Source organism: Lithobates pipiens, unplaced genomic scaffold (genome assembly GCF_037356315.1).
Source record: "Lithobates pipiens isolate NorthernLeopardFrog02 unplaced genomic scaffold, aLitPip1_a1.2 Scaffold_25, whole genome shotgun sequence".
Taxonomy (NCBI): domain Eukaryota; kingdom Metazoa; phylum Chordata; class Amphibia; order Anura; family Ranidae; genus Lithobates; species Lithobates pipiens.
Window position 1 is genome coordinate 227,018,180 of NW_027507787.1, and position 12,057 is coordinate 227,030,236.

General features: G+C 43.0%; 1 protein-coding gene across 1 annotated transcript; it reads right to left on the reverse strand.

Annotated features, from left to right (window-relative positions):
- Nucleotides 1-9,532: 9,532 nt before the first annotated feature.
- Nucleotides 9,533-10,483, reverse strand: LOC143929832 (olfactory receptor 1J21-like). The gene has a single exon (XM_077453808.1). The coding sequence runs from the start codon at nt 10,481-10,483 to the stop codon at nt 9,533-9,535; it is 951 nt and encodes a 316-aa protein (XP_077309934.1).
- Between the last annotated feature and the right edge of the window lie 1,574 nt (nt 10,484-12,057).

Here is a 12,057-nt window from a genome sequence, read left to right on the forward strand (position 1 = left end):
TAGCACCTTCCAGGTACTTCAGCCACCTCCTTCTCTGTCACTCTCCTCTTTCGAAGCACACTGCATTCGTCTCTTCACGCCAATTTCTTTAAGAATAGCCGTGATCTACAGGCCCCCTGGACCAGTATCAACTTTTCTTGATGACTTCTCTGCCTGGCTACCCTACTTTCTTTCTTCTGAAATCCCCACAATCATTCTCGGGGACTTCAACATCCCTATTAATACTAACACCTCTGCTCCTTCCAAACTTCTCAGCCTAACCTCCTCCTTTGACCTGAAACAGTGGATACATGATCCTACTCACTCCGGGGGCAATATCCTTGACCTCGTTTTCTCTCACCTTTGCACTCCATGCAACCTCTCTAACTATCCATTCCCTCTCTCTGATCACCACCTTATTAGTTTCACTCTCTCCCTCTCCTTCACCTCCTCTCCCTCCAACCGCATTAAAGTTACCCGCAGAAACCTACGTCATCTCAAGCCTTCCCTTCTCTACTCTGCTCTTGACAACCTCCACGACAAAATCTCACCCCTATCCTGCACCAACCTAGCCACTTCTGTCTACAACACTTCACTTCTGGCCTCTCTGGACTCTCTGGCCCCCCTCACCACACACAGGATCAAGCCCCGACCCCTTCAACCTTGGCAAACAGATGTCACTAGAAGTTTGAAAAAACGTAGTCGTGCTCATGAGCGCCTGTGGCGCAAGACCAAGTCTCAGAGAGATTTCAACCAATATAAATCTGCCCTCCAAAACTACAATTCTAGCCTCCTCTCTGCCAAGCAGAACTATTTTATCACTCTCATCAGCAACCTATCATCCCGCCCCCGTCAACTCTTCTCTACTTTCAACTCTCTACTTCGTCCTCCACCACCTCCACCCACCAACTCACTCACTGCCCAGGAGATTGCTAATCACTTCAAACAGAAGATTGATACAATTCGCGCAGAGATCTCTACTGTTCTAATACCCCCCACGCTTTACACTTCATGCCCACAGTCACAATCATTACTTCCCTCTTTCAACCCCACCACTATAGACGAAGTTGCTAAACTACTTGGTAATGTCCACCTTACCACCTGCCCTCTGGATCCTGTTCCCTCGCAAATGCTACATTCACCCTCTGACTCTATGCTACACTCTCTAACTCACATCTTCAATCTCTCACTCTCTTCTGGCATCTTCCCCAACTCTCTAAAACATGCACTTGTCAAACCCATACTTAAAAAACCCTCACTGGACCCATCCAATCTTAACAACCTACGCCCCATCTCCTTGCTCCCCTTTTTATCCAAACTACTCGAACGTCTGGTCTACAACCGACTGAGTGACCACCTCGCTGATAATGGCCTTCTTGATCCCCTTCAGTCTGGATTTCGTCCCCAACACTCCACAGAAACTGCTCTCCTAAAACTAACAAACGATCTACTAACGGCCAAAACCAATCGACATTATTCTGTACTCCTCCTCCTGGACCTCTCTGCTGCCTTTGATACAGTTGACCACCCCCTCCTTCTCAAAAAACTCCACACCTTTGGTCTCTGTGACCGTACTCTACAATGGTTCTCTTCCTACTTATCCAACCGCACCTTTAGCGTTTCTTACAACTCTACTTCCTCCTCTCCTCTTCCTTTCTCTGTTGGGGTCCCCCAAGGTTCTGTCCTTGGACCACTCCTATTTTCAATCTATACCTCCTCTCTGGGTCAACTGATAGCCTCCCATGGCTTCCAATACCACCTCTATGCTGACGACACCCAAATCTATCTCTCTACCCCTCAGCTCACTCCCTCTGTCTCCTCACGTATCACTAATTTACTATCAGAAATATCAGTCTGGATGTCACACCACTTCCTCAAAATCAATCTATCCAAAACCGAACTTATAATTTTTCCTCCCCCATATGCCCCTTCCCCTGATCTCACTGTCAAAATTGATGGCACAACCATAAGCCCATCCCCTCATGCCAAGATTCTAGGTGTAGTCTTGGACTCTGAACTCTCCTTCAAGCAACACATCCAATCACTGTCCAAATCTTGCCGCCTCAACCTCCGCAACATCTCCAAAATACGCCCCTTTCTAACCAATGAGACAACAAAGCTCTTAATTCACTCGCTGGTCATCTCTCGCCTTGACTACTGCAACTCCCTCCTCACTGGCTTACCTCTACATAGTCTAGCACCTCTTCAATCCATTATGAATGCCGCTGCCAGACTCATCCACCTTACCAATCGCTCGGTGTCTGCTACCCCTCTCTGTCAATCCCTCCACTGGCTCCCGCTCAGCCAAAGAATTAAATTCAAAATACTAACAATTACATACAAAGCCATCCACAACTCTGCCCCCAGCTACATCACTGGCTTAGTCTCTAAATACCAACCTACTCGTCCTCTTCGTTCCTCTCAAGACCTCCTGCTCTCTAGCTCCCTCATCACCTCCTCCCATACTCGCCTCCAGGACTTTTCCAAAGCCTCCCCAATCCTATGGAATGCCCTACCCCAATCTGTCCGCTTATCTCCTACTTTATTAGCTTTTAGACGATCCCTGAAAACACTTCTCTTCAGAGAAGCCTACCCTACCCCCACCTAACTGTATCTTCATTTTCTCCATCAGCTCATCCCCCCACAGTTAAAACCTTTTGTTTCAACTTGACCCTCCCTTCTAGATTGTAAGCTCTAACGAGCAGGGCCCTCTGATCCCTCCTGTATCGATTCGTATTGTAAGTGTACTGTCTGCCCTCATATTGTAAAGCGCTGCGCAAACTGTTGGCGCTATATAAATCCTGAATAATAATAATAATAATAATAATATATGGTCTGGTGGCCCCTATCTCCCGTCTGGTAACCAAGCGATTATTAAGTTGTTAGAAAAAAAAGGTAAAGACCCGCAGGAGCCGGGGTCATATAGACCCATCTCGCTCCTTAATCTTGACGTCAAAATTTTTTCCAAAATAGTAGCTAATAGACTGGCTGACATCATCCCCTCCCTGATTCACTCCGCCCAGTCCGGCTTTGTCAAGGGCAGAACAGCAACTATCAATATCAGGAAGGTGATGATGGCATTAGAATATGCTAGATGTCATCCAACCAGCGATCTAGCCATTATTACCCTAGACGCCGAAAAGGCATTTGATAATGTCAATTTTGAATGGCTTTCAATGGTACTGGGGGATATGGGCTTCACCGGACCTTTTCTACACCTGATCAGCACCATGTACACCTCCCCTGCAGCCAGACTGGTGGCCGCTGGCCTCCTGTCGGATGAGTTCCGACTACATAAGGGGACCCGACAAGGCTGTCCCTTGTCCCCACTTCTCTTTAATCTAGCTTTAGAGCCACTATCTAGATACTTGACATATAACGCCCCACTCCACGGGATCAGAATCGGGTCGCACGAATTAAGAACCTCCCTCTTCGCTGACGACGTATTGATATTTTCTGCCAACCCTTCTACAGACATGCCCACGATAAAATCCTTATTTGACCGTTTCAGGCAGTGCTCGGGTCTGCGTATTAATTACTCCAAGAGCGAAATACTCCCTTTGGGATCCCTTCCACCCCCGACATGGGCAAACCACTCCATTTTCAAGTTAGCTAGCACCCATATCACATACTTGGGCATTAAGATAGGGAAGCTCCCCTCATCTCTTTATCACTTGAATTACCCCCCCCTCTTTACTAAACTTCTGCAAGAACTGGATAACTGGATGGATCTGCCTCTTTCGCTCTTGGGAAGGTGCCACCTGGTAAAAATGGTTACTTTTGCACGCCTTCTGTACCCCCTTCAGACGATACCCTTACTCCTTAGACATAAGGATATGAAACTTTTAAACTCATCGATTTCTAAATTCTTGTGGCGAGGTAAGAGACCCCGCATTGCCTTCTCTAAACTTCATCTTCCCAGGAGCGAAGGGGGTATTAGTCTTCCCAATTTCAGAGTGTATAACTTAGCATGTCTTTTGAGGGTAGGTCTGGACTGGATATCCCAAAAATCCCGCTGTTCTAACTATTCACTGGAAGCTGCAATGACCCATCCTTACTCCCTAGCTGCACTTCTCCATTGCAAATGGAAACAATTAGATCAGTCATTGCAACATAACCTTTTACTGAGAGACACGGCCATTGCCTGGAGAGAAACACGGAAGAGCCTTAAACTGTCTCCCTTCATATCTAGACACCTCCCGATTCAGGGAAACCCGACTTTCACCCCAGGGCTGGACCGCCAACCCTATGAAACATGGCGTCAACAAGGCCTTCACTCTTTCTTCTCGTTATGTGACCCGGACTCTGGTCGTCCTCTTCCCTTCCGCCGGCTAGCCATCAAGTTCTCCTTGCCGGATTCGTCCGCCTTTCACCATGGCCAATGCCTCAGTTTCATGCAAAAAACTTGCAGAGCAGAACATGCAAGATTCCAATCCTCGTTCATCGATATACTTCTTCACAAGGACTCTTACGGCATCTCTGATATCTACAAACCTCTATTACTGAACGCTACACCCTCTTTGGAATCCTCATCGGTTTCTAACTGGGCTAAAGACTTCCCAAGTGTTGATATTGTGGATAAGATCCTTCAAGGACTACAATCAGTCTACAATTTGGTCCCAAACGAAACCTGGAGGGAAACCCAACTAAAAATTGCACATCGAGCGCACATACCTTTTCTACACTCCTCCCCTTCAGGGCAACCTGCGGCCTCTCTGTGCCCTTTATGCCAGCATCCAAGACCTTCCCTTACCCACCGTTACTGGTCCTGCCTGGCTATCTCCTCATTCTGGGATGAGGTCTTGGCATTTATTTTCAAGATAACCCTCCTGAAACTCCCCAAGGACCCGCTACTCCTCATCTTTGGACATTGGGACCCCAAACTGCTCCCCTGGTCGGCTACCTCCACACCTCTGGGCAAGGAGTGGGCCTTGCTCTGCTTGCTACTCGCCAGGAGAAACATCCTGGCCAACTGGACTTCCACGAATAAACCATCTATTCCACAAGTAGACAGAGAACTTATGCGCCTCCTCTTCTGGGACAAAATAAATACTAGCTTTCTGCATGCCAAAGCCATACTTCGCTTTCACAACAGATGGGACTTATATGTGTCATCTAAACTCACCCCCCAGGAACGAGCCCACCTCGAGGACCATTTCTTCATCTATCAGGGACAAGCACTAACGGCGACAATCGCTGCAACCTGACATCATATTTTGCGGGACTCTGTGCTCCTAACTCTCTCCCCCTCACAAGGGGTCCTTTTCATACACCACCTTTCTTGGACGGCCGGGAACTGTGCAGCACCTCTCTCCCCCCCCCCCCCCCTAGGTAATGAACTGCACCTATACTTTATGTTGCCCTATAGATTGATCTTATGTTGCATACCAGGTTATTTTCTAGCCACCAGATCCATCCGGGGGAGGCTTTCCCTTCTCCCTTCTTGGGGGAATGGTGAGTCTTCCTTTAAGTTATGTACGAAATGCCTAGCTACTACCAAATCCTAAACTGTCTGATTGTTTTTCATTGTTTTTCATCCGTTTTCTCTATTTTTTCTGTTTCAATGAGAAAAGTTTCAGTCTTCAGCTCTGTACTATTTGTTGTATGCCTTTTTTCAATAAAATTTTATATAAAAAAAAAAAAAAAAAAAAAAAAAGATGAAAACAGTTGTTAACATTTAGTTAAGGGGAAATCTCACATACATCTTCATCTGCAAAAGATAGAAAAATACCGGTAATAGAGAGCAATAAACACCAATTTAAGTTGGACACAAAAATCGATTCAATCATGTGGCAAAATTAAGGAATTAGACTCAGGGAAATTTTTATTTTATTTTTAACAGGTGATGTTAGTAAAGGGCCAGCAACTGTCTCGGGGGTGGGGGGGGGGAGAAAGGAACACCAAACAGAAGCTTTATTTAAGAAAATGTTTATAGGTCTGTGCTTCATTGAGTCCAGGAGGAGTGAGGGCATCTAATTGTTCGATCCAGAGAATTTCACGTCTCAGTATCTCACGATCCAAGTCCCCACTTCGTGGGTTCTCAGTGACAACTTCTAATACAAAGAATTTTACATGTTCAGGTTGGTAGCGATGGTGAATGCCGATATGACGGCCCACTGTAGTGAGTTTCCCACTGGATGAGTAATATATATGGTCACCCATCCTTTGGCATAGCTCTCTGATGGTCTTGCCGACATAGAAAGCCTTGCAGGCACAGACCATCAGATAAACTACACCTTTGGTGCCACAATTGGCATGATGGGATGGAGAAAAAATGTCTCCGTTAGGAAGAATGAAGGTGGTGCCTTCTAAAATCCAGGGGCATTTAGGGCATTGCCCACAGCGGAAGGTACCTCGAGGGCCCTCACGTTTATGTGCATCAGTCTTATAGTGACTGCTAGTTAGCTTACTGTCTTTCTTAGTTTGTGCCTCTAATTGACGTATTCTTAATAGTAGGGAATTAATAGCCTGTGCCCTTTGTTTCTTCCCTCTTGCAGCAATTTGCAATAATAGGCCTCTAATGAAGGCTTTATGGGTACATGAATTATTAAATATTGAGGTATCCTCTATGTTGTTAAATTGAAAAAACTCCTCCAATCGTGCCTTGATTCCATCACACTGATTTTTGTGATTGAAAATATGCATCTTTTTGCGACAGAGAATTGTAGAGGTCACATTGCCATTTTCTTCTGTTTCCATTGTTACAGGCACATAGTCTGACCATGTAATAGTTTCTATATTTGACATTTTAATTTTGTATAGTAAGGACAAGTCTGATAGTTTTAAATCAATTCTGGAATACGATCTATGTGGATTGGAAAAGAACATAAAGTTCTTTTCCCCTGGGTGATGGCATCTCCATACATCGTACAGTGATTCTGCATGAATAATGGAGTGCAGTCCAGACTTATGATATGGTTTAGATGGGGAGCAATCTATTTTGGGGTCAATCACCGAGCTGAAATCTTCTAACAAGAGGGGATTCCCTTTACTGACGGACTTAACCTTTTTGAGAAGGGTTCTCAAAAAGGTGTTTTGTCCTTGATTTAAGAGCATACATTGTTACAAAGGTATACATAACATTATTTAAGGTACATATTAAAATTATATATCCCCCTGAGAGTCCTTAATAATATCCTGCAGAGAGAAAGCAATTGAGTTCTTAATCGCTATGAGTACCCCATTGCGCTTTGCTTCAGCAATGGCGAAGAAAACATGCAGATATTGTTTGTGGGAACATTTTGGTGCTTTAGTGGCAGAAAATTGTGTCTCTTGTACACAGATCACGTCTCCTTTCAGTTTTTGGGCTTATGACCACATGAGCTTGCGCTTAAAGGGGCTATTTAAGCCTTTAACATTAAGTGTAATAAACGTAATAGTCACCAAGTTTCAGTCTATGATTTATTGCCGTTTGGGATGGATACATTTGTTGTAGGTTGTGGTTTCCAGTTAAGGCCCAGGTAGGTATAAGATTGAGACCATATTTACATATAACGTTATCAATAAAGAAAGTAGGTTGCCGTTCATTGGCTACATGACTTATATTCAGCCGGTCGTGACTCGAGTATACCCATACCTTGATTCTTACTAGTAACATCTGATAAGTAGCAGATTGGGTCAACAAGCTTCTGTGTGAAGGAGAAGAGGTTATCCACTAGAAAAAAGAAGAAAAAAACAAAAAACAAACAAAACTTAAAAAAGAATCCGGAGCCTGCCCCAGTACCAGAGGCTGTTTGACACTTGGGGGCAACCAATCTCCACCAATGTGGTTTCAAGATGGTTACTCTAGGTAATAGATTTAAAGGCTCCATTAACTGCAAAAGTTGCATCATGTGGGTCGCAAGTTTGATTCCGTCCTGTTATAGAGTCAAGACCAATCTTTCTGTATTTTGGTCGGTTCTCTTTTTCCATCCGCAGGGAGGATACACCATTCCTTGAGGAATCACAAACCTGCTTCCATTGAATGTATGTTGACTGCCTTGCCTTGATAGGTCACTGTGAGCTAAGATGGGGTGCCCCACCGATAGGTGATAGCTGTCAGAAACCATGAATTAGACTGAGACAGAAGTACAATTAAATCACACTTGTTTATTAATAAAAATAAAAAGGTAAACAGAAAAAGCATAGTCAAGCATAGCCAGAGTCCAGTAACAAGATCGGGTAGTCAGCCAGGCCAGCAGTCAGGGATCCAAGTAGAGCAACAGCAAGCAGGATAAGGAGCCAGAAGGGATGTCAGCAAGCCAGTCTTTAAACAAACCGTAGGAGATGGTTTCTAGTGATGTGACCAAGGCGAAGGCAGAGGTGAAGTGAGCTGGAAGGCTTTAAGTAAGCAGGTCAGATGAGCATGATCAGGAACAGCTGGTAACTGTGGAGAGAGAAGAGAACTGGCAATTAGCCGACAGCTGAGCAGCCAGCCCAGAGAAGGAAGGGCTAAGCCAGCCCTGACAATAGCGTGGTTACGCAGAGCCTTGGTGATTGTGTTACGTTTTTTCCTGTGCTGTATGGTGGCTTGCGATAGGTCAGAAAATAAAGAAATGCCTGCATATTGCCCGTTCATTTGAGGATTATTTCTTATAGCTCTCATAGTGTCTTCTTTTATGTGATAGTAGTGTATTCTTGCCAATATATCTCTCGGCACCGTGCCCGGGAGGAAGTTCGGTTTGGGCAATCTATGAGCTCTATCAATTGTCAGTTCCATATCGTTTGCTTTAGGTAATAATGCACGTAGCATTTGGCGAATAAATCCACGCAAATCAGCATTGGGTATGGATTCCGGGATACCGCAGAATTTTATATTATTCCTGCGTGAGCGGTCTTCCATATCTGTGAGCTTTGCCGTTAACCTCTGTATCTCATTTTGTTGCTCTTTATATACACCCACTAGATTGTTATGGGCAGAAAATGCATCTTCCATTTTATGGTCTGTGTATGTCATCCTGTGTTGTAGCTCTTGTATTTCAGCTTTAATTGGCTTCGGCATTTTGAATATGTCAATATGCAGGGAATCTCTCAATGAGATTAACATGTCTTTCATATCTGTCATAGTTACAGGTTGAGAGGAGGAAGGGAAATGCTCTAAAGGGTTTTTTTTTTTTTTTTGCCATTTCTGTCACACTGTCCTCCATGTCAGAATCCTCTTCCTGTCTGTCACCTTTAACTTTTTTAAATTCAGTGGGGCTGTGAGTAGTAGGGCTATCTGGGGGGGAGATGTATGTGTCCCCTTTGCCTGTGAGTGCAATTGCTGTACATACCGAGGAGGTGCTGTTGCTTGACTCTGAGGATCCTCCTGTGTCTCCACTCACTCTCCTGTGTGTTCCGCCGCTGGCGCCATCTTGGCACACTCGTCCGCTCGAAGAGGGATAGTAGTCTGTCAGCATGAGTGGATTATATCGCTGGGAACCCCTCTTGCGAGCAGCCCCCATCTTTGTGTCCTCTGGGGATGTCATGGCTTGTGGCTCTGATCCCCACTGTCCCTTTGATCGTAGCTTGCGGTGATGTGGAGCGGGAGCTTAGCTAAAAAGCAGCCATCTCTTCCGCCGGCTAGCCACGCCCCTTAAAATAATTTCTTGATAAACAAAAAAAGCATCTTTCTTAAATTTCTTATAGCATTCAAAATATCTTTGTTCCTCAAAGTGTAGACAAAGGGGTTGAGCATTGGAACCACTGCCGTGTAAAGCAATGAGAACAACTTGTCCAATTTTTTAGAATGCTCAGATTCTGGTTTCGTGTACAGTATAATGATTGGACCAAAGAAAATTAGCACCGTGGTGAGGTGGGAGGTACAACTGGAAAAAGCTTTGTGTCTTCCCTTTGAGGACTGAATTTTCATTATGGCGGAGATGATGAACAAATAGGACGTTATAATAAGCAAAAAAGGCGAAGATGCCAACAATATAATTTGAAATATCAGAAGTAAGTTTCTGCTTGTAGTATCACTAGAAGAAATGGCGTTCAACTTTGTCTGCTCACAAAAGAAATGGTCAACAATTACTGTGGGGCAGAAGGACAACAGCGATGTAATTAATGTATCCATTGTTGCATTTATAGCAGATATAAGCCAAGAACACAGAGCCAATGAGATGCATACACCTTTATTCATGTGTACGAAATATTGTAAGGGCTTGCAGATTGCAACGTATCGGTCATAGGACATGGAGGTCAGTAACAATATATCAGAAGCAGCTGACAATGAGAAGAAGTACACCTGGGTCATACAGGCAGAGAAAGACATCCAATGGTCATGTGTTAGGAGTATGAAGAGCAGTTTTGGAAGAGTGGCTGAAACATATATAACATCGCTAATAGCAAGATTACTCAAGAAGAAATACATTGGAGTATGGAGCTGGGGAACCAGACACACCAATAGAGCAATGGTCGTGTTTCCAAGGACAGTCATCAGATACATCAATAGAACTGCAGTGAAAAGAAGACATTGTCCAATTTCAGAGGTGGAAAATGCTAAAATGTGGAATTTGTTTTCTGTACTGTTTGAGCATTTCTTCATCTTCCCTTTCTGGAAAAAGAGTATATTGTTTTATTCATTGATTTTCTTTAATGCCATAGGAATAAAGCTAAAGTATAACTAAAAAAAATATATAATATAATAATATAGAACAAAAAATATATAATATACTGCAGATTACCAATCTTTAGATTCAATAGCTTCATTTGTTTACTTTTTTTTTTAACAAGTACAGAAAATGCCTGTACATCTTGTCTTGTCAGAATTGTGGTGTCCTTGTAACTTCCTCTAACACAAACTAGTAATCAAAGCAATGTTATCTTTCCTATGTACACTACTAATCCACGGGCAAACGTGTTTGAAGTCCAGCCTGAGTGGCAATTATGGCTCCCTGCATAGATACCGAGTAGGAGTGAGCATAGCTGCGCAGGGACAGGAAGTGTTTTAATCACAGGATTATTAGGTGAAAATAAAGGGAAACAAACCAAGAGAAAAGAAAACTAATGCAGGCATGTAATGTAAGGATTGGTAAGCCAAAATATATAACTTTTTTGTTTTTTTGTTTTAGATACGCTTTATTTTCCTTCTATACACTAACACTATAGGTTTAACAGTTTGTGGCTAACTGGCTATCACACCTATATGTGTTAGTTGGACTTCCCATTCAAAAACCATTCAAGGAAAAAGAAAGGTGCAAATTCCTTTGCAACTAGAACATCTTCCACTCTTCTAGAAAAGATTCTACTACTCCAAGAATTTAAGTGCGACTGTAAAAATTTGTACCCATTCAGCCAAAAATTGTACCCATTCAGACAAAAAAAGGCATTTATGAGATTAGGTACTGCTGTTGGATGAGAAGTTCTGGTCTTACAATCATCCAATTCACCTTAAAGGTGTTCAGTAGGTTTGAGGTCAAGATTCCTGCATGCCACTTGAGTTCCTCCACACCAAACTCATCAAACCATGTCTTTATGGAGATGGTTTGGCCCACAAGAGTAGAATCATGCTGGAAGAGAAATAGGGCTTCCCCAAATTGTTATCGCATGGCTGGAAGCTTAATTGCTTAAAATGTATTTGTATGATATTAGACATAAGCAAATTGTTTCGTTAAGAATAGAATTTCAGACAAAATTTTTGTTATTTGGAGATTGAGGTGTATCCAAATTTCAGGATCACAGTAGTAATGTATTTCAAGGAATCTAGAATAAATAATGAAACAAAATAATGTAACTAAATATCTGAATTCAAATTTGAAAATGAATTCAAATTTGAAAATGAATTTGAAAATTAATGAACCACTTGCCTACTGGACACTTAAACCCCCCTCCTGCCCAGGCCAATTTCCAGCTTTCAGCGCTGTCACACTTTAAATGACAATTGCGCAGTCATACAACACTGCACCAAAGAAAATTTTTATTCTTTTGTTACACACAAATAAAGCTTTCTTTTGGTGGTATTTAATCACCACTGGGTTTTTTTTTTTTTTGCTAAAGAAACAAAAAAAGTTTGAAAATTTGGAAAAAAATATACATTTCATATTTTTTTAGATCATACTTAATGTGATACTTTTTTTATTTGCACTAACATACAATTTTTCAGGACAAGCTTTCGGGGTA